This window comes from Nilaparvata lugens, chromosome 5, assembly GCF_014356525.2.
Source record: "Nilaparvata lugens isolate BPH chromosome 5, ASM1435652v1, whole genome shotgun sequence".
Classification (NCBI taxonomy): domain Eukaryota; kingdom Metazoa; phylum Arthropoda; class Insecta; order Hemiptera; family Delphacidae; genus Nilaparvata; species Nilaparvata lugens.
Window position 1 is genome coordinate 45,475,168 of NC_052508.1, and position 26,223 is coordinate 45,501,390.

General features: G+C 33.1%; 1 protein-coding gene across 1 annotated transcript; it reads left to right on the top strand.

Moving 5' to 3' along the window:
- The first annotated feature begins 1,598 nt into the window (after positions 1-1,598).
- Positions 1,599-25,513, top strand: LOC111048400 (leukocyte receptor cluster member 8 homolog). Its single transcript, XM_022334268.2, has 14 exons — positions 1,599-1,842; positions 2,867-2,966; positions 4,402-4,444; positions 6,697-6,847; positions 8,479-8,742; positions 9,689-10,211; positions 11,653-11,796; positions 12,999-13,160; positions 13,833-13,937; positions 14,180-14,444; positions 15,751-15,885; positions 16,365-16,569; positions 17,127-17,334; positions 20,342-25,513. The coding sequence occupies exons 2-14, from the start codon at positions 2,872-2,874 to the stop codon at positions 20,502-20,504; spliced, it is 2,463 nt and encodes an 820-aa protein (XP_022189960.2). The 5' UTR covers positions 1,599-1,842; positions 2,867-2,871; the 3' UTR covers positions 20,505-25,513.
- The last annotated feature ends 710 nt before the right edge of the window (positions 25,514-26,223 follow it).

Genomic DNA, 26,223 nt, shown 5'->3' on the forward strand with positions numbered 1-26,223 from the left:
AACGCTAGTAATCAGCTGTTCTCCAAAAACATTGTTGGCAACAAGACTGGTAACCTACTCGTACCTTTGTGAAACGGGCCCCTGTATATATAGTATATTATACAATACTATTTAGGCTTAATCATGTTGTGTTTGTTTTATCAGAGTTGGTAATTAAAATTGTAATTTTCAATATGATATTATATGTTTTAGATAGCTGGGCTATCCATAGAGAGATTTATTCAAACTTTGAACTAGTATTCCTTAAAGGTAAATCTTGAAGCTGATTTCTTGGAGAATCTTGTTTTGTCATGTGTATGAGCAGAGTTAGTTTAAAATGGGCAGCAATTCAGTATTTGATTCAATTTGTGGCTAATTTCGTTGAAGGAGACTGTCAATTTTTTAGGACAGTGTTAAGTACTTTGATTAGGTCATCAAAACTTCTGGAATTATTGTAGAAATTTCCTTTTTTGAGATTCAGAATAGATATTGGAAACCAACAAATGAATCGCCTAATGCAAAGAATCTCAAAGTTAGGGCCAATCGTTCTTGTGAAGTTATTGCTTCCCTCATGATGGTATCATTTGTTTGGATAACTAGTTGAATTAGATTCAGTATATAAACAAAATAATGTTTTGACATCCTAATAAAGTTTGAATTGACAATCTCATATCTTATGTCATGTAGCAATTTATTTCCTTACTTAAACCTACAATCGTTCAACCCACCAACATCGTTTCTTGAGTTTTATTTTTGATTTTATTATACAAGTCATTGAAATAAATGATACAGCTGCATTTTGTAATAATTATCTTCAATGATGGAATGACGCCATTGTTGTCTTGATGTGGAAAATTTACATCCATCATGTCTTCGTGTCGTCTGTAAATCAGATAGCTTTTTGAATGCCGAGGCATACGTGGAACGCGTCCACAAGGACGTACAGTGAATGCCGAGGCAGGTGTGCATACGGTTGTTCGCGCGAATCTGTACGGACGTGTGTACAAGGCTTTATGGTTTATACCGTAGCCACCTTAGACCAGTTATAGAATAGACACGGCCCATTGTATATTCATACTGAAAGTCGATGAAGCCAGCATCTACTGCCAAATCCACCCATCTTGACGTCATGCATCTTATAGAAATAAAATTAATGGTAAATAAGAAATGGTAATCTCCTGCGCAGCATATAATTGCACTAAAATTCATAGAAAAAAGTGGAATATCTTTTCAGGCGTGAGTTGAAATTTATACACATAAATATTGTAAGTTGTAACTGTAATATTATCCATGGTTATGATGTAAGTGAACTCATTGCAGAATGACAATAAATTAGTTTTGTGGTCTACCATACCTTAATATTTTCAAAACACATTATAATTTTGAAGCCAATATCACATAACACATAATAAATTAACAGATATCGTTTTTGCCCGTAGCTAGAAATAACCTAAAAACGCCATGAATCTGAAATAGACACAACTGAATTTGAAAGTTTTCAATGCGATGCGTGACGTCACTGTTATGATGTCAAGGTGGGTGAATTTGGCAGTAGATTTTGGCTTCAGAGGCTAGACTTCTCAGCGTGTCTATCCTATAACAGTTACTGGTGTCGTGCTGTCGTCAGTCGTGGTCGTGAGTCGTGAGTCGTCACTCCATTCTGATTCTTCTCCGTTTTCCGTCATATTTGGATTTTTGAGTTTTGGAGATTACTAATAAAACTGGAGTGGAAACACTAAAATATTATTTTGGAATCAATTTTATTCAACTCTAAAATACTCAAATATTCTTTCTACTTGAATGCAATGTCCTTGTTATAACGTGACTCAAATATTTGCAATTGGAATTGATATTTCACTCTGGGTAAGTCCTTTCATTTTAGATACAATGGCGTTGTTTCTTTCTCTTTCTTCTTGGATATTTTACTTTCAAAAATTATTATCTAAAGTGAAATTCAATTTCTATAGTATTGCATAAAACTTTTTTAATGTGATGAAGTAATTGATCCTAAAAAATAAAGTCCAATTGAGCCAACAAATTATCTTCAAAAATAACTTTGTAGAGTTATTAATAAACTGTTGTTATTATAAAGTATCTGTCCACTTTTACTCTTAAAAATATTATTTTGGTTAATCTGTTTTATAATTTTAATAGGTGAATAGTAATTGTTGATGGACTTATGGTTTGTGTCGAATGACCTATTTCTCATATATGATCTAACTTAATACGCGTAAGATAACCCAAATTACCTCATTATCTGTTTGTATTATTATTTTATCTCTTTCTAGCTGCCAAAAGTATTGTTAAAGTATATTCTAACTACAGGTTAGAATATCTTGCACTTGCCAATTTACATTTGTCATCAGACTTAATCAAATAGGTATAATTTATTGCAACTAACTTATGCAGTAACTTATGTAGTATCTTAGCTACTTCATAGCGTAGGTAGCTGTCCAGCCCTACTACTTGAATAATTAAATCATTTATATAAATAAGTTGGAGTATTCATTCATTTTTTAAATATAGTAGAACATTTTCAAAGTGTTGAGTGTGTGAGGTCAAGGCCAAGGTAACATTATTAAATCAAAGCATACTGAAGTTGAAATAACTATTCTAATTCATACATTTTTTGAGGATAATTCCCACATGATCTCCAGGCTTCTGCATGGGTAATGAGACTAATGTTGATCACAGATGAGTGGACCTACAAATTTAAGTGGGTTACAAACCACCTTGACTACTGAACTGTACAACATTATACAATAGTTCTATTTTATAAAATTTAAGCTTCACAAATTCAAGCTTTTTGTAAAAAACAAATTTGCAATCTTTCTCCATCCTATAGTCCTAAATGAATTAATCTTATTCGATTATGGTTTATTTTCAGACAAAATGAATTCAGCTCTAGGAGGAAAAGGGGAAACACCACCTAATATGTGGCCCTGGTATGGAGTTTATCAACAACACGGCGGCTATCAAGGCCAATCGTACGTAATTTCTCATTTCCTTTAATGTACAGTTTCAAGATTTTATTTTCTTTGCATGACATTTATTTAGTAATACGTTCAATAATCATTGTTCTATTGATTTATTTAACATTCTTTTTGATTGTTCCTTCCAACAATTTGTTAAAACACCTTCTGTAGTTGAATTATTTCATTCATAAAATCCATCCAATAAGTATTTGGGCTGCTTCACAGATGAGTGAAGGGGTGTCTGACCGGTTAAAATTGATAGAGGGGTTTTTTTAACATTCAGAAGTATTTTATCGCCTGAGGGCATTTGTAAAGATAGAATGTCAATTTTGACGTCGTGATTTTCATTGTGTAGTCGCGCTAAAATTTAACATACAACTGAACAATGAGCATCGCTTCGCTGTGAAGTTCTGTTTTGCATTTGGAAAATAACCCCCTTCCATCAGCCCAAAAAAGAGGCACAAAAATCCATGATCAAAGATGCACTATGTAAAATTACCTCAATAATTTTTATCAACTATATTGTTTACTGATCGTTGAAAACTATTAAACTCATTGGAATGATTTGAAATTGGCTACAGCAAAGACACATTCTCATTAACAATAATATATTGGAACTAGCTGGCAGGCTCGCTTCGCCAACATTTATTATTTCAGCTTGCTTCCTTCCGTTAAAAAGTCTAAAGAGACTATCACGCTGGATCTATTCACTGGTTGATCCGAATTATGTGACGCTCGGTTGCAAAAATCGATATTTTTATCAGAATTCTCTCATAGAATAAAAACTCGATGAAAAACTTCAAAAAGCAAAATCTGTAATATTGAGCAAACTTGTCCATGAAATCATGAAAAAAAGTTTTTGACCCAGGCCTGATACTTATTGAATGGACCCAGTATTTCAAAACATATAAGTAAATTATACTTATTAATAGTATTTTAATATGTTATTATTAAATATTATTCCTATTTGTTTTATACGATGTACGACTTATATGTTTATATGAGTTGTGGATTTCTCTTTTAGGTAGAGATTAGAAAACGAGTCTTTGACCAACAAGTTTTGATGAACCGAGAAAGTGTTCATTCTTTTGATTCTACTCTTCAGTAATATACTGTACTATGAAAGAATTGTAGTATTATAAAAAATGATCATTAAAGAGACACTTATTTCTAACTAGCATGTAACCCATGCTCCGCAAGGATCACATTGAAAACTTGACCTACTATAATCTTGAAGAATTTTAAATAGGCCTATAATACTATCCTCGGTAAATAAAGAATCTGTATGCTATCCCATTCGTGTATAAGCCAGTTCTTCCCTTTATTATAGTATAGATTAAATACATCATGCAATAAATCAAAAACATTTTTTTTAGTATTGCATGTAGTATCACTATTAGAATTACTATTCTCTATGATTAGATTTGAAAAATATGTGTTTTTTCAGATTTTCTCCCTACGGACACCAGGGATACTTCCCATACTATCCGGTATGTTTATCCATAATAGTTTGATATTACAGTTCTATATTAATCTTAGTTCCATTAAAATAAGTTTGACTGCCGAGTCCTGAACATCCAGTAATGATTGAATTTTGTAAAAACCTTCAAATTAAACTAAATAATTTTATGTAAAGTATAGAAATGTTGGGGATAAAGACTTCCTACTGATATGCATTTCAACTACATATTTGATAAGTTAAGTTCCATAATCTTCCGCCAATAAATTTAAAACCGAGCATGATAGTTTATTGATATTATTGATTCATTATATTGGATATGAGAATAACTCCTGTGTAAAAAGCGATGATTAAAATATTTCACATTAACTTCTCTCGTATGGGTATGGATAGTACGTAGAAAATATCAATAATATTCCATTATTTAGATCTGTTGAATTTAATTTGATGAAACTGCCCTAACATTAATAACGCTTCAAGGTTATATGGTAATGTATAAATAAATTTCAAATTTTTCAATTATTACTATTTCGCAGATGGAAATTAATGAGAATACAATGAAAATGGAAATGGGAATAATAGGAACATTATAAATATTGCTATTTTATTAATTTTACTATTGCTAATAATACATAATAAGATTTTATTGGAAATTTAGAAAAATATCTCTCTTCTACATATCTCAATAACCTATCTTAAATTGCATTTTAGGTGTAAAGTAGACTTGCATTGAGATGAAATTCATATCATTTTGGAAAATGCAATTTTGTTGAAAAATCATATTATCTTTATTATTTATTTGAAAAAAGTACGGTAACTTTATAAATTGAAAATTTTTATAGAATGATTCATTTCTAAAGATATCCATTACAGTATTTTGTAACCTTTGATAATTTATTTATATTATGCTCTCGGTTCTTGTGTTGATTATCTGACGCTAGTGTTGACGCGCATCTCAAGTCTACTATTCGAAGATCTGAGCCAGCTGGTGACAGGACAATAACGCTGGAGACACACGAGGTCTGCTATCTCTTCAAAGTGAATGATTTAATAGAATCAACAGTTGCTAACAGTTTGCAATTGAATAATCACATTTTCTCGAATTTCAAGCTTATTTTCAACTTAGGTGAAAATGTTACTGGACATTAATTGTAGAGATTCTCGTGTTCAATCTTTTCCACTTGAAATTTTTTGTTTAAATTGTATCTGAAGTCTGATAATTGGAAATCTAAAATCAAACTTTGCATAGATGGGGCGGAGCTCCTGAAATTTTTACAGATATGGGACTAGTGGCAGTTGATAGAGCTCATCAACGACTATTTCAGGTATAAATTTGATCAAAATCGTTGGGCCGTTTTTGAGAAAATCGCGAAAAACCCTGTTTTTGACAACATTTTCGCCATTTTAGCCGCCATCTTGAATTGCATTTGATCGAAATTGTTCGTGTCGGATCCTTATATTGTTAGGACCTTAAGTTCCAAATTTCAAGTCATTCCGCTAATTGGGAGATGAGATATCTTGTACACACACACACACACACACACACACACACACACCACACACACACACACACACACACACACACACATACAGACCAATACCCAAAAACCACTTTTTTGGACTCAGGGGACCTTGAAACGTATAGAAATTTAGAAATTGGGGTACCTTAATTTTTTCTGAAAGGAATACTTTCCTTACGTATGGTAATAGGGCAAGGAAAATAAAATGTAAAACTCTTCAAATCAAAATCAAATCAAATAAAATAGCTTTTTATTCACAAAACATAATACAAATTCATGAAATTCATTTACACATTTAACAGTGAATACTCTCCACAAAGACTTGAGTCTGTGAGTGGAGAGTGAGTTTTTTCAAGTTGATTGACATTATGTTCTCATGTTTTGTACATATTATAATTAAAACTATTTCAATTGAATCAACTAACATTCATCAGCAAATCAAGAATATGAATTGCACACAATGAAATTCCATACTGGTAATAAGTATATATAGACAAATATATAAATAGTAGCTTAAAGGCTATACGTAATCATTATAAATGGCAAATTCACTAAGTTCTGAATAAGAAGGCGGATTGAATCAGTTGATCTGCAGCATCCCTGCCAATTTCTACTCGAATGTTGCTTGTAGGTGTTAATACTGTAATTTTCAGACTGTTTTAAATTATTGGGAACTAATTTAGGGAAATGTAATGCAATTATTAATTATTATCTATTCACTAAATTTCGAATTTAGAAATATATAATTATTAAATTTGTTTAGGGAAATGGAATGCAATTCAGTGGACATCAGCAGCATCAACAACATCAGCAGCATCAACAACAACAACAACAGCATAATCAACAACACAATCAACAACACCCTCCTCAGATCACTATGCCGCCGTCTGGTATGAAGCAGTTCGTATCTGGCGGTGAGTAGACCTACACTTTCATCACATTTTTGTCGTCATATTACTTTATTGTTATATTTTGTAGTAGTCCATCCAATATTTATATTTTTCTTCTAAACACACTATTACTATCATAGGCTGCCTATGTTGGGCTCTCATATTTGATATTATAGCTATAGACGATAAAAATACTTGAAATTTGATAATTGAATTGTTTTTATTGTACTAGACTGTTATATATTCATATACCCAATAGAGCCTCTATAATTCGTAGTGAAAGATCAGTCCCTTGAAAAACCTCCATAATTCGTAATTGAGCAATGTATTTTAGTCCTCCTCATGATTCGTTGTGAAGTCGAGCGCTGGTTTATCTTCGACCTCTGTAATTCGAAGTTTTGTCTGCGATAATCTGTAATTTCAATCAAAATTCGGGAATTGAATAGAAAGGGTTATAAGCCTGTTTTCCATTTTCAATTTGATCATTTTATGATTATGTGTTTTTGTCTCTGTTGAATAAACAAATAACTAAAATTCTTATGTTCTAGATTTTTTTTAGACTTTCGCTAACTAATTCTCCAGACATGGAGTCATCAACCGGAAATTACATTGGTTGTCTGACGATATTATAGTCAGATATTTATATCCTTACATCTGAGTTGATAAACGCTTGCTCCAGTGAACTACGAATTGTAGAGGTTCTACTGTACTATATGAACTGTATTATACTACTGTCTGTTCATCAAAAGGAGAGACAACAACATAACGTTTGCTCTTGTAAAAGTATAGAAGTAAAGACTCATATCTGCTATTAATAGCCGATATGAAAATAATTGTTTTTTAGTAAATTCTCTTCTTTCGATGAACAGACAATAGACGAGAATATTGAAGAAATAATTTGCATGGATAATTTACATGGTATTTTAATGGATTTGGAGAAAAATTATTAGAAGCCAATACCTAATATGATACATTTAGTTGAGTATAGTCTCATTATCATGGTACATTAAATAATGCTTCCAGCCTAAGAATATCTTATTAAATTAATAAAGTTATTATGTCTCTAAGAATTTATTTATCTTTGAGTTGTATGTTTCGTAATGCTAAAGGAGGGTTTTCATTTATGTGTAACAATTGATTACTATTCATGCAAATAGTCAAAATAGGAACTATTCAAAACTAAGAATCGTACCTTACTCACTTGGTTGGTACAGTACGTCATTCCATTCAATATTATTAATAATATTAAAACTGAATCGTTTCTGTTTTTGTGAATTTCTATTCCTAATTTCGAATGGTTGCTATTTTGACTAGTTTTAGTAGCAGACAACTGCATAAACGGAAATCCACTTCAAGAGCTCTCATCAATTAATTACAGTAGTCTAGAATGCATTTCATTTCATTCAACCGTAATATTATAACATTATTAAATTTCGGTATCTAAAATCCAAGTTATTATGCTGATTTATTATTCCCCTCACTTTACCTACATTGTGTAAAATTTTTGCCCTTTATAAAGTGCATTCAGCAGTTAGTTACTACAATTACTATAAACTATATTATGAGTCAGTGGTGTGGAATTAATTCAGAATTTCTCAGCCAAACTGTATTGAGCTATAAAATTGAAAACATTTATATATTTGTTGTGTCTGTAGGCTCATTGATGCCGTTCAATCCGGCACAGCAACAACAACAACAACAACAGCAGCAGCAGCAGCAGCAGCAGCAGAATAACAGCAACATGAACAACAGCAATAATCAGAACAAGATGAAGGACGGAGGTGATAAAGAGCAGGAGAAAGGATCGAATGATGCTGACATGCCTCCCCTCCCCCCGGGTCCGCCGCCCCCATCGATGATGCGCTTCACTCCCAATAATTCGGCTTCGCCTTCCCGGTTTCCCGGTTATCAGCCAAACGGTAAGCTCTAAATAAATTACCAATTCTTTAGCTAATTTGGTGGAAGATAGTGGAGTAATTTTGCGGAAGCTCTGTAACATATTATTTTTCTATCACGTGAAGTCTCAGGAGTTCCTATTGAATATAATTCAGTTTAATTCGTATCTCAGTTTTACTTTTGATGCTATATTAAAAGAAACATGGAATCGAACCTTACCTTTGAATACTGAGAATTTTGCTGCTATAATCAGTCAATTTATAGATCAGATACGACTATTTAAATCTCTTGTTCGCATTTGTACAATTTTGCTCTCATTGTAGTTTTAGTAGAGGTTTAGTATAAGCTGTCACCCCTGAGCTTCTTCCTTAGATGCTTCTTCCTTCTTCTGACCTTAAATGCGAGTGACCTCTGATATTTTTCGGGGTGTGGGTAAGGAACTGTGTAGCCTACTTGTCAATCAAAGTAAAAGCTCTATCAAATCTCTTTAACATTATCACGTTGAGGTAATTTCTATAATGATTCGTATTCCAAGGTCATATTGAATTATATGTAGTTTAATTAATCAATTTTGAATGTTTAAATATTAATAATATCTACGTTGAGGTAATTTATATCGTAATTCGCATTTCTAAGTTCGTATTGAATTATATGTAATCAGTTTCGCATGTTTGCAAGTATGATTATAGAGATTGTAATAATGCTTTGAAAATATTATGTAACCTAACTTCAATGGTTCATCAAACTATTTAATAAGAGTTCTAGAATCGTGCATCAATATAAAGTGCAAAGGGGTTTTTTAATTATATAATTAGTGTTTTTTTTTAATTATTAGTCATTATCAGACATCCAAGTATAATGATTCGGGTGAGGAATAATTTTGAGCTGAGCCTGTTGCTCTCTCCAGCTCATTTTATAAGATTTGTGTCTGAATACACAATACACATAACTAATCATGTGTGTTTGCAGGCATGAATCCTGTCAAGTTTAGTTTTGGACAGAAACAACAGCAGCAGCAGCAACAGATGCAACATAACCAACAACAGATGCAACATAATCAACAACAGATGCAACAGAACCAACAACAGATGCAACATAACCAACAACAGATGCAACTTAACCAACAACAGATGCAACATAACCATCAACAGCGCCAGAATCAACAGCAGCAGCAGCAGCAGCAGCAGCAGCAGCAGCAGCAGAGACAGGGCTTGGGGTTTGAGGGCGGCGAGGGGTCAAAGAAGAAGCGAAAACGCAGAGGCAAGGGAGGCGGCGGCAATGCGAACCCCATGATCAGGCCACCGGCTCCGCCCCATGTTCTGCTGAATGTGCCGCCTCCACTGCCCCCAGGTCCCCCACCTCCTTCCGCTGCTCCTCCGCCCCCCACTTCACCACCCCCCGACTTGCCGCCTTCGTCGCCGTTCGCCCCCAAGCGGCTCTCGCTCCCCTCCAACAAGCTGCCTGTCACCGACGAGTGGCCTCAATCTCTAAAGTTGGTCTATTATGTTTTTATTACTTTAACTAGTAGTCTTTCGTTTTTGTTTTTTGATAACATGATTATCTGTAATATAGACGAAAGAATTGGCTTATATACGTACGGGATAGAAAATTCACGAATGACGTGTCATCACTTCTGAACTACTGGACTGATTAACTTGAAATTTTGCATATTATAGATTCTTGGTTTACCGAGGATGGTTATAGACCTATTTTAAATTCTTCAATATTTCAGTAGGTCAAGTTTTTAATTAGACGGATTACTTGCAAGTGTAAAAATATAATTATAGAAAATCACCCTTGTCAAAATGTTACACTACATGGGAATTGTCTTGTTTTAAAAAAACATATACAGGATGTTCCAGAAGTAGTGTGGAACATTTTAGGATATTGTTCCTGATGATAGGAGACTACAAATGACGTATTTGAAGTGTCCAAAAATCAGCAGTTATCCTTATAACTGCCATTTTGTTCTTTTCACTTGAACATTTTTATCTCAAGAACGAAATGTTGTATTGATCTGAAATTTGGCATGAATATTTATGCTATAAAGGCTCAACTTTAAAAAATATAAAAAAAATTTCGATGTATATATTCAAAATGGCGGCCATTTTTAATTTTTGATTGCAAATTTCACGAAAACCGTTCACTTAACAGAAAATTTACAAGAGACAAAAAAGTTAGCAAATTTTATCAAGATTTCAAGGCTACCTTATTTATTGAGATTGGTCAGGGAATAACAGAGAAAGTATTATTTTTGTACAGCATGCATGATCTTGAACAAAAAAGATCACCTGAAAAACATTGTAAAATCAGCTGGATGGCCATATGGAGCCATACCGAGTTTCAAAGCTTCATCTTGAATACAATTGGAATTAAAAATGTAATATTAATGTTTAAATTGTGAAAAGTGATCATGCATGCAATACGAAAATAATAAATTTATCTGTTATTCTTTGACCAATCTTAATAAATGAGGTATCCTTGAAATCTTTATAAAATTTGCTAAGTTTTTTGTCTCTTGTATATTTTCTGTAAAGTGAACGGTTTTCGTGAAATTTGCAATCATAAATTCAAAATGGCCGCCATTTTGAATATATACATCGAAAAGTTTTTATTTTATTTTTAAAGTTGAGTTTTCATAGCATACTTTATAATACTGATAATGATTATTTGTAACAAGATTTGATAAATATAATAATAATACATTATTATTGTTACCTATTCTAAAAAAATGGATAAGAAGATGGAAAATAATTTTATTATTTCAAATTAAACTTTTCATAATTTTTTCCATAGTCCTGTCGTACATTTTTAAGTGCATAAAAACAAGTTTCTCCTATAATTATATTCTCAGTTTTCAATTTTTAATTTCCATTGATTATTCATCATCGAAATACGATCTCTAAATAATTGTTGTCTTTCTTTATTTTCAGAGACTACATGAACAGATGTTATGAAAAGTGTTCCACTAGAATGGACCAAGATCGAGTTGGAATAATTCTTAAGGGAAAGATAGTACGAGCTTCAGCTGATGACACATTGTGGACAAAGGACTGGGACAATGAGCCACTTCCTCTGTTAGTATCCATTTCTCAAAAAAAAATCCTTATATTCCAGTTTTGCTGCTGCTGCTGCTGCTTTCTTCTTCTTCTTCTTCTTCTTCTTTTTCTTTAGCAAAATCATTCATTACATCCATTCTTACCAGTTTTACATTCATACAGCTTCAGACATTTAAAGCTGGGTTTTCGTTTGTGCGTAAATTCCGTCGTCTTCCACGACAGGGAAGAGCTGTTTTAGAACACTTGAAATTTGGACATTGTGAATGTCAACCTTAGACCAGTTATAGAATAGACACGGCCCATTATATATTCATACTGAAAGTCGATGAAGCCAACATCTACTGCCATATCACCATATCGTGACGTCAGCATCAGATAGAAAACTTCTGTAGAGTTTGTTTACATCGTTTTCTATTTCTATTTCAGCGAGAGTTTACCATTTTCATAAATAATAATTTACTTCCATCTGAAATAGACACAATCAGCTATGGAAAACAATGTAAACAAACTCTGCAGAAAAGTTTTCTATCCGATGCTGACGTCACGATATGGTGATAAGGCAGTAGATGTTGGTTTCAGATGCTAGACTTCCCAGCGTGTCTATTCTGTAACTGGTCTAAAATGCTTGACTTCGTCGACTGCGGAAATTTACGCACAAACGAAAATGAACCTTTATTTAGAGCGTGATAATAAATATTACTCTCTTACAATAAATTGTAAACTTTTTCTTGTTTGGTAGTGCAGTACTTATTTGTGAGATTGAGTGCAGACTGATATGCCAATGCTATTATAACCTCAAAACTACTTGTGTCATCAATGAATTAACTGAATTTTTATAGCTTTTTCATAGTGTAAGATTTATAGTGAAATGAAAATCAATGGCTAGCTCCTGAGACTAGCTTTAATGGCAATCATAAAAAAGAAATCACTCCTCTTTCCTCATTTCAAGAACTTCAAATTGTTTTGAGTTTATTCGTGGAATTGTTTTCTCCACCTTCAATTCAGCTCATCTCTTATAACCAATGATATTTGCTAATCTTTATGAACGTATATATATATAGTTTCCAAGAAATATTTTGTTAGAAGTTGGTGTTGCCTAATCCTATTACTAATATTGTCACAGCCAATTGAATAATTGTAAATCTACTTGAAAGTAATTTCAGTTTTTCAAACTTTGAATTTTAGAAGATAATTTCATGGCGAATAAATTTGAATTGCAGATCGAAACTTGAGCTGGACAACATCACGCTGAAGTCGAATGCCGTGAAGCCAAGGTCATCGCTGGAGAGCAGGCTAGGTGCGCGCAAGTCGCTGCCTCACCGCTCAAGGTCGCCAGCTCGCAAAAACTCCGATTCTCCGCCCAAGAGAAGGCGAGACAGAAGGTAGGCCTATTCGCTCTCATTTCTTCAGTGAAATTGAGAATTAATATTTTTGTTTTATAATTGATCGCAACTTATTAAAAGGAAGCTTATAGATATGAATACAGTTTAGTATATTATTTATTGCTCCATGAATTAATAATCGAATCAAATGTAACAATTATTCATTTAAATAAAGAATTTTGAATTATTATACAGGCTTATAGAATCTTTTACACTGATTTCAATTATTGAAAGTTATCAGCCAATTTCCAAGTACAGTATAACTTCAATTATCCAAACTCTGATCATCCGAATGGCGTTTAGAAGAAAGTTTCAGATGGAGTTTCAGATAATATGTTGAAAAGCATCAACACTCTTTTAGCAAAATTTAATTTAAAATAAATAATAACTAATACTAGGAAGTTTGTGTTCTAAATTTACTGTTTTTTTTTCAACTCAAATTATCCGAATATTTTGATCAACCGATTTGGGTCCGTTCCCAATTGATTCGTATAATTGGAGTTTTGCTGTATAGTGAAGCCTCAGTATAACTTATTTCATGAGTTAAGAAGAAAAACTTTCTTGTAAGAAAAACTGATATACTTGATAATGGATTTTTTATTGATTGAGTCTTATAAGTTCGAATAAGTTCAAGGGTGATCAGAATAAATAATAGGCTATTATTTTTTTCAGTTGGAGCTCATCAAGTAGCAGTGATGAAATAAAATCACAGAAACCGTCCAAGGCTAGTAAAACAAAGAATTTCAAGAATAAGAGCAAAGGAAAGCAAAATAAATTGTAAGTATCAGTAAACAATAATGAAAAATTATCAATGTTTTGAAACTTACACAATTTTAGATTTTTATATCCTATGAATGTCGATAATATTCTAATTGTTTGATTGATCAATTAAATTACCTCAAAATCTCCAAACAAATCTTTTGGTAACAGATTGTTCTATTTTATCGCAAAATAAGCAACAAGCTAAAAATGTTTCTTTGTCAAAACTTGATATTAATCTCAATGCTGATTTTGTAAAGGAAATCGCATTTCTACTCTGAGATGGGCGTTGAGAATGAAATGGCGAACCCAGAGCTGCTGGAGAAGCGAGCGGCACGTTTCAGCACGGGTAGCATCAAGTCTGCGGTCTCGTCGTTCCCTGAGTACCAGTCGCCGCTGGCTGCGTTCAGGGCCAAGAAGGCGCGCGCCACCCTCGACTTGTCGCAAGGTGAATTTGACCTTGGCGATTTCCATGTCGTCGGTGTCTGCCAGGACCTCGAGAAGCCTTATCTCAGGCTCACAGCGGTTAGTAAAATCTCTATTCAATATAAATCATTTTGCCTTATATATTAAAAAATTATGTAACGTAGCCGATCAATTTGTTCATTTGTGTTCCAATAATATTGTTCATTTTGTTCAAAACAATAATTAATTCATTCTTTCACCAATACTCATGGAAAGCATAGGACTGGCCACTAACGGTAGGACATAAATGATAAACACGTGTGGACATGCATGTTTACCATGCACACACACATTGGCGTAGATAGCTGTTTGACATTGGGGGGGGGGGCGCCCCCAGTCAAGATTTTTTTGAAAAATAGCTTATTAAAATGATTGTCTTTGAAGCATATTTCACTTCAAATACGTTTTAAATCCTCTTATTTGACAGTGGTAATTAATGGGTAAATAAATAAAATTCTGAGTTAATGGTTTTACTGAGTACAAATTATTACAAAAAACAGCACAATAAAACATCATTAGTTGTATTGTTTGTTTTGATTACCAACCAAAGCAGGATAGCTAAATAACCATAAAAAAGTTCTCCACTCACAAACCTTACAAAGCTGTAATATTTACTTAATAGCTAAACCTGTGTTACAAAGATCAACATAAATTCTCATGATTAATTACATTTTTCAAAACAAAGTCTGAAATCTTCCTGATTGTAACTCTTGTAACTGTCCTTGTTTGAAGAGAGTTTCAGATACAAAATACTTAGGTAACAATCGTAACATAATAGACGAGTGTGTGTTCGTGCATAATAAGGATATAGATTCTACTAGAATACTCAGCACACTGGTCACTCTTGTCATACATACAAACGACAATATATATAAATATTTTGTACAAGGCAAGTTTATTCCCAATTTACGAATAAACTAATAAAAATGAGTTATCATAATTAAAAACTTCAATACATTTTTCTGGGGGACATAGCCTATACCATAAAATATTGAGGGGGGCGCGTCCCCCGTGTCCCCCTAGGATCTACGCCCATGCACTTACATGTCCATCATGCATGTTTTGTCATTAGCGAGAGGCTTTAAACAAAAAACAGCTGTATGACATCAGCTTCTATAATAAAATGAACAACCAATAACAACAAATAAACTACTAAAAATAATAAATTATTATTCAAAAATGATTTAACCTCAAATAAAGTAACAGCATTTGTCGTTTCAAAATAGTTCAACTAGTCGTTTCTGTAGTTTAACTAGTTACAGCATTGTTGAGTTTAATAACGTTTCCCAGAATTAGCTAGTTTTATGCATGCATAATTTCAATCACGCCTTACAGTTGTTTACTGATTATTATGAATTTATTGTAGGCTCCAGATGCATCAGCTGTTAGGCCACCAGAAATCCTGAAGCAGTCATTGGCCAGAGTAAAAGATCGTTGGATCAACAAACAAGATTACCACTACGCCTGTGAACAATTGAAATCTATTCGACAGGATCTAACGGTAGGCTTGCAAACTCTGTTAACATTGAATCGACTAGAAGTTCTGTTTTAATCACAGATGATATTTTTATACTAGCTTTTTCAGACTAACAATAAAATTCCAAATAACACCATATAGATGAATACAACCTTTATTGAGAAGCAAATACCTTTTTATAGTAAGAAAATCTGTTAATTTAGCTTGGAATTACTCCTAGACTAGCATTATAGTTGTTGAATAATAGTATCCTTGTAAGTTTTTAAGGATACTGGCTCAATTTTTCATTATGTCTGTTACCGATTATACAGAATGGGTCTAAAGTCACTAGGTCAGTTACATAACCGGATGAGTATTTATTATTTTTCTCTGTGTAAAGAATACCTAATTACTTTGAATTTAACTTGAAATTATACTAATATAGATTCTTTGTGAGATAACTCCGCTTATCTTTGAGAATACTCCCTCAATCTTGTATGTAGTGATAATGGTTATGGTTGCAGGTGCAAGGAATAAGAGACCAGCTGACGGTTGAAGTGTACGAGACACATGCGCGCATTGCACTGGAGAAGGGCGACCACGCTGAATTCAACCAATGCCAGAGCCAGCTGCGAGGTCTCTACACCGATGTGCCAGCAGCCGCAGCCAATAGGCTTGAGTTCACCGCCTACAGAATACTCTACTACATATTCACAAAGGATTTCATGGGTGCGTTGCATCAAGTAGTATGTTCATTGCACAATGTATCTCGTAATTTCGTACATTCTGAACTTTTGAAATAATATACAGATAAATAAACTTGCAAACTTTCTGAATTACAAGTTTGATAGTGAAGAAATAAGAGTTCTTCTAAAATATACAGTGAAACTTTTTGGATTCCAAGATTGATAGCGAAGATGAAGAAAAAAGAGCTCTTCTTCTACTTGAGTGAGGGTTGCGTGGAATATCGATTACTATTTATTAAAAACATACTTATTGTTGGTTGTCTACGACTTTGATAACTCAAACGACTGTAACATGAATACTGCACGTTCAAAATGGCTGAAATATTAGTGAGTCATTTTCAAATAATATGATACACCTGATCTTGTTCACGAGGGTTAACATCTTCAAAGTTAGTTTGGAAAATTCTTGAAATGCTCTCGTAGATATTACTCTTTAACAAAATATCAATTTAATTAATGAAAATATTGATCGAATAATTTTCACTCATTCTATTTTTTACACAAAAAAAGAAACCAAACAGATCAGGAATTTGTTTGCAGACCTGTCAACTGTGTTATCAACTCTGAAAGAGGAGGAGAAGGAGGATGAGTGTGTGAGTTGGGCACTGCGCGTGCGGTCGGCATGGTGGCTGGGAAACTATCACCGGCTGTTCCTCCTCTACAGGTGCGCACCTCGTATGGCCGCCTACCTCATGGACTGGTTCCTGGCACGGGAGCGCAAACAGGCGCTCAAGGCCATCATCAAATCGTACGTATTAGATTCGTCCGCCATGTTGTGCGAAGGTTGCTGATGAATACATTTGTTGAATTGATGAATTAATGAATCAAGTTGTTGAGTTTATACTTATGATTCAATTTGCTTTAGGATTGCTTGGACAAAGTGGTGGTCTGCTGAAGTCTGATTTACAGCAGTTCATATTAAATCTGCAGACTGTAGACTGTATATCCAGTATTCAGTCTGTAGCAGTTTATGTGAAATCAAAGTATAAGTCCCATCCATCTCTTTCACCAGCCTCCAGAAAATGGCAAATTTCCAAAACTATTGAATGTTAGGTCAGCTGTTCATCTCGATTTAAAAGTAGTGAAAAGTGAGTAAACTCAAAAGTAATAATTATTATTAAACGAAAATCCCAATTAAATGCTGTAAATCACCCCGAAGACTTCTGCCACTGCAAATATTGACAACCGGGTAAGCAGCTAGATGGAAATTCAATGAGCGCTACTATTCAAAAATTATTTGTCAGCCCGGGAATAGAACGAACCCAGTAGCTCCTAATTGCCGGTCAGGAATGCTTACCCTTACACCAAACTGACAATCTGTGGATAGCAGCGCTCATTTTATACAAAGCCATAGCGGCCAGCCAGTCTACAGATGGAAATAAATTGGAAGATGCATTTACTTAATAATAATTAATTAGCATTTGAACAAATGCATCTTCCAATTTATTTCCATCTGTCAAAATTATTAGTTTGAAATGCATTGAGAATAATTTTGATGCACGCATCTAGCTAACTGACAGCTAAGTATTGTAGTGTTGCCGGCTCGTTGGACATGAAATCCTTAATATGTTTGAGGACAAGTCCCACTTTTGAATTTTGATAACTTCAATCTTGATGAATCACAATGGGCTAACGGTTTAAATTCTGGTTCGATTTTGATCCAATGACAAGTTCTGCTTTCCAGATATGATATCATTAAATATCATAATTGCAATTCTTCAGTTTCGATGACGAAAAATAATCATGATACAAGTTACAGAAACCTAAGTTTGATCTACCTTAATATTAGCAAATTAGTTAATATTTAACATAATTGTTTTTGTCTGACTCTTCCCTGTCAATATCCAATATTCTTTGGGACTTGAAGAAAGATTGCTATTACCACAACGAAAGAATTCCTGTTAGTTTTTAATAAATCATATTGTTTTAACAGGATGTTGACTGTTGAATTTGAATATATTTAGTGAGTAGTACTGAATCTCTCATTAGATATTAGTCGATCTGTTTCATCCAATACATTTTAACAGTATAAATTTATAGATCATATGGAGTCATTAGTTGAAATTTCGTTTCTTGTGAAAATAGTGATAGATTTGGCAAATTTTATTTATTTGAAGGGTTCAATAATACGCATTTGATACAAATTTAAATTCAAATTTATTTATCCTCAATTACAAAGTTAAAAACTTGAAGTACATCACTTAATAATTAGATACAGTATGTATTATAATAAGTAATTATATAATATATAAGGAGGGTCCCTGCAAGGTAAAAAAACCTGTGCGCAGAGGCCGAGTGTTGAAAATTTTAATTTATATTTTTAGCAAAAAAAAAAAGATTCTTTGATTAAAGATAAATTAGAAGATTTCCATAGTATAACAATGTAAAACTTGAATATTTGATATAATAATGTGGTAGTAAGAAAGAAGATATGAAGTTGTGCAGAAGAAGAAAACTCTTGATATAAAAACATGAAGATACAGTATGGGAATAGAAAAAGATAAGTGCAGAGTTCAGTTGATAAGAGATATGTTTAGACAGACAGACTGACAGAGTTTAGATCGGTGCGGATCCAATTTTTGTTTGATCATCAATGCTGTAGTGATTATCATATAGTGATAGAAATCTATTGAATAAAAATTGGTTTATTTATTCATAGTAACTTGAATAGCCGATAATTTCAAGTATATATATTTATTCACATTCACATTGTGTACAAATACTTGACATGAGGAAAGGTACAACAGGCTCATGCCCAAAACTGTCCCATTTCCAATTTACATTATACTGTCCAAATCAAAATGTTGGTTATGTCACTTTCACTTTCCAAAATACAATTTACACTCTTCAATACTCAGAAAAACGAGCAAATTTTGAATCAAATAGATACTATTAGTTTGAAATTAAAAAATCTAGAACAGTAACTTAATAATTATTTAAAAAGTCTAAATTTTGAATGAAACTGGAAATTTTTGAGCTAAAAACTACACACTTTACAGAAAACTACAGCTGTTGATTTAATCTAATTTAATTGATCTAATTCAATTAGAATATGTTATTTGTCTCTTTGTTTTCGTGCAAGAAATTATATTGCTGTTATAAAATGTCCTGTTCCTTTTGAGTCGGAGTGTAAACAAATTGATCTATAAAAATTATTCCCATTCCCAATTATTCCGATTCCCATAATACTTGTATGCTCACTAGTGGTTCTCCATATGTTGGTATTGATAGCTTCTTAAATAATTAATAGAAAAATCATGAATAAACAGCTAATTATAATGTTGTTTATCGATCTTTGCTATCATGATCTGCGGACATATAATTGTATAGTTAGTATCTTATCATTCTTCCCTTCATATATATATTTTTGTTCTGTTAATGTGCTTCGCTAATCGTCCTTTGCTATGATATTTGTAATCTATTTATTCGATCCTTCCATTCGATAATAATGAATTATGATATAACTATATACTGACAACTAAATCGATATTTCTAGCACTGGAACGACTGGCGTTCAATAATCATGGATTGGCTAGCAATTGAATAATCACAATAACTCCTTATTCCTTTCAATGCATGACTGCATTAATTTTTCTCTCAACACTCTTGTTAGTCCCAAGTTTTTAACATCAAATTCATTTTATATTAATTTTGTCTAAGGAATTGGTAGTACTGTGTTTTGATGATATAATTGACTAATCGACTTTTGTGCTTGCAGAGATGTTCTAATATTGTTTTTCACTTTGTGTATTTAGTTACCGGCAACAACTGGCTGTTGAGTTTGTGAGTCGTGAATTGGCTTTTGAGTCAGACGCAGATTGTGTCGAATTTCTGACGCCGTTCGGCGTCGTTTTTGCCGACGCGGAAAGGACCAGCATCGATTGCAAAGCGAGTACAGCGCCGATTATTGCCGCTTGAATCGCTAACTAAATTATTCTGTAAATATCCACTCAAGTGCGGAAGAAATCACCTATCAGATAGGAAATTGCCGTGTATAGAATATCTTGTCGGTAATGATTGATTTCTCTCGAAAGACTTTAACAGATGAAATTATTCAAGCCAAGTGCTCGTATGTAGAATCTATAGTTCAAGATTTTGAAAGACTTTTATCAATTACAATCTTTTTATGCAAAGTGCTTGTAATATATTATTGAGTTGGAAATTCTTTCCAATTTCGAAGGACTTTTATGAACCTCGAAAATAATTCGTATGGATCCCAGTGATTATTTTGTTTTTGGACAATATCGTGTAATGATTGTGCATTGGAGAGTAGTATTATCAGCTACGAGATATCTTCATCATTAATTATGTCTTCGTATTTTCATCGGAATTATTGTATCCAGTAATATGTCATAAATCTGGGATGTCTTGCGGATGTCTTATTCTTCGATAACTAACGGTTTTAATTTTGCTGATGTAGCTTCCAAATCTTTGTTTGCAGCTGGCATATCAACGGAAATTGCTGTCGAGATTCATTTACAAGTAATTGAGTTATCTCAAGGTTGCAAAAGGAAATTGATTTTGTCTGGAGAACAATTAAAAATGTATGCGCAGTTGGAAATAAAAGTGAGTTGGGATTGTAGATCGAATTGGGAACAACTGGAGTCAAAAATAGTAATGAGAAGTTAGAATCTTGTAACAGTAGTTTGGAATTGAGTTTGGAACATTTGTAGTGTGAAATGAAAGTGGGAACTTGATTCGAAAGATTATTGTATGTGAAAGAGATAAAGTTGAGAAGATAAATAAAAACTGAAAAAATGCTGGAAAAAGAACTGGTAAAAATGGGTAAATTTGAGTGATTTAGGAGAACATCTATGAGAAAATTTTCAACGGATTCACAGGAATTTTGAGATTGAATCGGGGAAGGTCCAGATGACATTTTCAGCAGAGGAGTTTTTCATGGAGATTTATTTGAGGGATTTGTCAATTCGTGAATTACTGTTATCATCATGAGTCAAGGATATGTGAGGTGAAATTTGAAAAAAATAATAGAATGGTATAGTAAGGAGCAAGCTTCCATCAAAATATTTCGTGAGTATCATCAAATTTCATTTATTTTTATTTTGGTTCATCGTAATTCATCGGTTGACAAACGGAAGATTCGCGATGGCGTTGAAAAAGGGCTCTGCTGATTCGCTCGTTTCTAATATTTTCATCGTATTTGATTCAGCTTCAACGATGCAGTATGAAGATTGATATAACAGCGAGCAGAATTATTCAACTGAGGAAAAGAAGAAAACCGTCTGCAAAACTTCGGAATTATTTTATGAAGCTCCAAAATCATCGCCACAGAAATCGGAATTATTTTATGAATCAAAATCATCGTCACAGAAATGGTTGAGATCAGTGGAGAGAGCAACTAGGAAAGTGGAAAGCAGGATGACGGAGAAAGAGAGAGAGATAGATTGGGAAAGAGAGATTCTTAGATTAGATTTCTTTATTGATGCAGATAGAGAGAGAGAGAGTGTAAGAGAATAACGGAGGATCATCATGTAATTAATATTATTTGATTAATTGCTGAGGCGTAGACGGTAGTAGGTTGAGGTAAAGATGACGGTAAGGATGAGAGATGAGAGCTCAAGAAAGAAGACAAAGAAAGTTATCAAATAATTGATATCAATTTTATTTGATAATTGCTTTGTTATCGATTAGAGAAATGGCAAATAAGGGGGGTGGAAACAAAAATGCAGGAAACGAAGAAAAATACGAAAATGACCGAGAAGGCGAAAATGTGAGTTTGAAAACAAGAAGGCAAAGAGAAAGAAAAGGAAAGAGATTTTTCAAAAGAACGAGTTATTAGTTTTATTTTTGACACTTTCATAAAAATGATGAAAAGATACAACAATAGGGGGTTCCACATGAAATGAATGTAAAACTTCAGATACGGCAATGAAAGGTGTGGTCAACTGGAGGAGATGGACACCATGGATATCAAGGACTTGATCATCAATTTCAAAGAAGAGAAGATCTAAATCTGTTTATCCCTTTTATCCCATCAATACCATTACCCCAACTCAATACCAATGAAAATATTGACTCCTCTCCTATATTTGAATCCTTTTTTCCCTTCATTAACGTAATTACAGAGGAGGGCGGGTGGCATCAGACAGGGTGTTCAACCATCGAGAACTTCAAAGTGCGTGTAGAGACTTGTACACAGTGGACTTTGTAATGAGCACAATTTTAGACGGGTTCTAGGAGATTATCCAAGGGTTGGAAAGATATTTGCAGGTTGTGCTAGTAGTTTGAATGGGGCCTCTTGCTAGGAAAGGGTTTGTGCTTTTCTCAACAGCTAGTTTTGTTAGTTTTTATTGAGTTTTTCAGCATATGTTAGAAGCAGCAGCTTTGAGCATCCTGCTTGAAGTCAGTCGATGAGCATTGTCACCTCCTGGCACTTCTACTTCCGGATGAGGAGCCACTTCTACTTCCGGAGAGTGAGGTCCACTTCAACTTTATCAGAAAGTGAAGACCACTTCAACTCATCAGAAAGTCAAGTCGGGTAAAGGCACTTTCTACCGAGCGAAAGGAATAATGTAGAAAAGGATCTGTCTGCCACTACTCTTCTTTCTTTTCTATTATTTTATAGGTATCTGTAACTGTTTCTCACCTTTGAATCGAGAATGTGCTAAAATGCCCCTTGCAAATCACTAGTGTTGATATTAACTATCTAGCTTTATACTTAGTTTTCGGATACTTGCCAAATTACAGTCAACTACTCTGAGAACTAATTTTGCTGTTAAAAAATAAATTGATATTCACCAATTTTGCGCACTTGTCTTGGAGAAATTGATTTTCTTTCAATTTGGAGGATTCATAAAGGAACTACTATTTTAAGTAGTTCCACATAGAGTTACACACTATTTTGCTGACTATAATATATATAGAATAATTTCCATATTATTCCAACAAGAAACAAAACCTCTCTAGGTGTGATTGTTCTCTTACAAAGTGCATACATAGATTGAATTTTCATTGTACTTTTTGAAACTGATGTGATGAATAGATATTATATTAAATAATTTTTTTTCCTATAAACTGAATTCTCAATGCATATTATGAAAAAAATAATGAATACTCCAGTAGTATATTCTAGGTTAATTTGTTATTAGTTCTAAGCTAAACTTCTAATTATTATGTGTAATTTGCTGCCTTGCATCAGTAATTATTTGAACTTTTTAATATTTATATTTTATCTATAATCTTGTTCCCCTTGCCACCAACCACCCGACCGACCAATGAGCAAACAGCATTTTTTTCCTTTAGAATATAGCATGCAATTAATGTCTTCGCTGAAAAAATAAACCAATATTTGTGATTTGGCTAGCTCAGAGATGCTATTGCATCTTTTTTGTTAGTTTTTAATTGTTTATTGTTATTTTTCCTACTCATTACTTTCTTATAAATTACGCATTTCATCGGAATTATTGCATCCAGTAATATATATATCACATACACACTGAGATGTCTTACGACGATTCTCCGAATTGTCATATGTGGTAATCATTAACGAATCGGTGTACTAAGATCCAATTGCATTCGGTGATTAGACTCTCATTAATTTCAGAATTATTCCAAGGAACTTGGATTTGAGTTAGTTTTCTAAAAAATTCTCTTGAAGAGACTCACCTTTTATAAGTTGTAGGTTGTTGAATTTTGTTACAGAATTTATAAATAAAGCTTGTTGCAAATAAAATTTATATAGGTATTGCTCATGACTAGTGAAATTTTCTTGAAGTACAATAATGTAAAACGTTATTGTTCTGCTAGGTAAATTTTTCACAATATTTATTTATCCTATTTAAGTGTTATTTATTAATTGTATTATTCTGGAGAAGTCTGATATTTATGAGCACAGCTCCCTGTTAGCCATAAATTATGACAGGTTATAATGAAATAGTTTCAACCACAAATTCATCACGACTTTGGATATTATTTACTATCACTTCTCATATTAATCACCTTTTTTATTTTTTTCACTAGACTTAGTCTTCAATAAAATGTATTGGCACCAATTTTCCCTTCTATTGTTACTCAATATCACTCCTACGTTTCATCACAAATTAACACTTAAATATTAATTTTTGCTCAATCGATCTAATTCATTTAGGATTAAGATGTCCATTCCATTGTATATGATATTTTTAGAAATTTAAAGTTGTTTCCAAAGCACTATTCTCCTTATTGTTGAGATGACTATCCCTTTACTATCACATACTCTTCCTTTCTTTATAATGAGTTAATTAAAATTCCATTCAATTTTTATCTATATCCTTTAAAATGTCTTGTCCAAAAATCTTTTCCCTCTCATCCTCATATTTTATTCCATCTAAAGATTACTCAGATAGGCATTTTCATTAATATTCCACAAACTGATTCTAAACCTTCTAGATCTCTTATAACATCCATGAAATTGAGTAGTGGGAGAATTTGCCAAATTATATTTGCAAATGAACTTTGTTCAATTTGTGAATTGCTGAAGAGACTTTCATAGTCAGCTAGGAAGGCAATTGTAGCTTGCTACTTAATTTCAAGATCTAATTATTATTTTACAATATTTTTAGTATAGTGGCTCTTAATTAAATTTCAAATTATCATTTCTGAGTATTATTCAATGTTTTTGGATTGAAAATTTTCCTCTAACACAATATTCTATTCACCCTACCCACTATTGAAACTAGTAAATTGTAATATTTATTGAATTTGACACCAATCAACAATAAGGAGAAAAATCTCGATTCAAAGAACTATATTTGGTAAATAATAATCAATTGTTCTAAATTGTTGCAAGTAATGTATTCAAGTTGATTTATTTTTATTTTCAACAATAATTGTTACCCATGACAAATGTTGGAGCATTGTTCGAAATAGTTCCAAAGTAATGCTTATTCATTGTTTGATATTGTGTAAATAAACTTTTCAGCTTTCTATTTTGGAATTCATTTTCACATTCCTAGCTTTATCTTCATTATGATTGCAAAGTAATTCTTAATACGAATGATGAGTATGAATGAATTTATCAAATATTTTACTCTTGTATTGTAATGCTCTGGAGATGTGTATAGCAATACCATTGCTAATTAAACTGCCATTATAACGTGGACCTCACTATAGTATCGTTTATCACAGCTCCAACATGAACGCATTCTCAGCACTGTACCAGTCGTCATAATAAATACCTACTGTAGTAATTCACTTCAGTCTGTCAACATTGGTTGAATGCGAATCTAGCCTATAAGGAATGCTGACAGTTCAAAGTGAATCTATACTCCGTTCAAAATTACTTTTGACTGAGGAATATGCGGCGCAGAGAAACTGAGGGAGATCAGCCTCTGTTTCAGTGATGGATAGAGTCATAGGTGGAAGCGCTTTTGCCAATTTGTCGATTAGAATCAGTCGAGTCAGTGCTTGCAGAGAGGAAACTTAGTAAGTTTAACATGAGCGCTTGAATACTCACTAGAAATTAGAGAACGCTGGCCGGTTCAGAACGGTACATCGCCGCCGTTGTATCCCTACTGCTCTATGCCTTCTCTGCTGCGCAAGTCAATCACAAGTCAAAAGTAATTTTGTACAGAGTATAACAGTAGCTAGAACTATAATTACACATTCTGATTGATTCTCAATGCATTCTTAGCTGAGG

Excerpts from the sequence above, each read along its gene's own strand:
- LOC111048400 (XM_022334268.2), top strand. The coding sequence starts at position 2,872 with ATGAATTCAGCTCTAGGAGGAAAAGGGGAAACACCACCTAATATGTGG. Across the intron at positions 6,848-8,478 it reads GAAGCAGTTCGTATCTGGCG|GCTCATTGATGCCGTTCAAT; the intron begins GTGAGTAGACCT and ends TTGTGTCTGTAG. Across the intron at positions 10,212-11,652 it reads GAGTGGCCTCAATCTCTAAA|AGACTACATGAACAGATGTT; the intron begins GTTGGTCTATTA and ends CTTTATTTTCAG.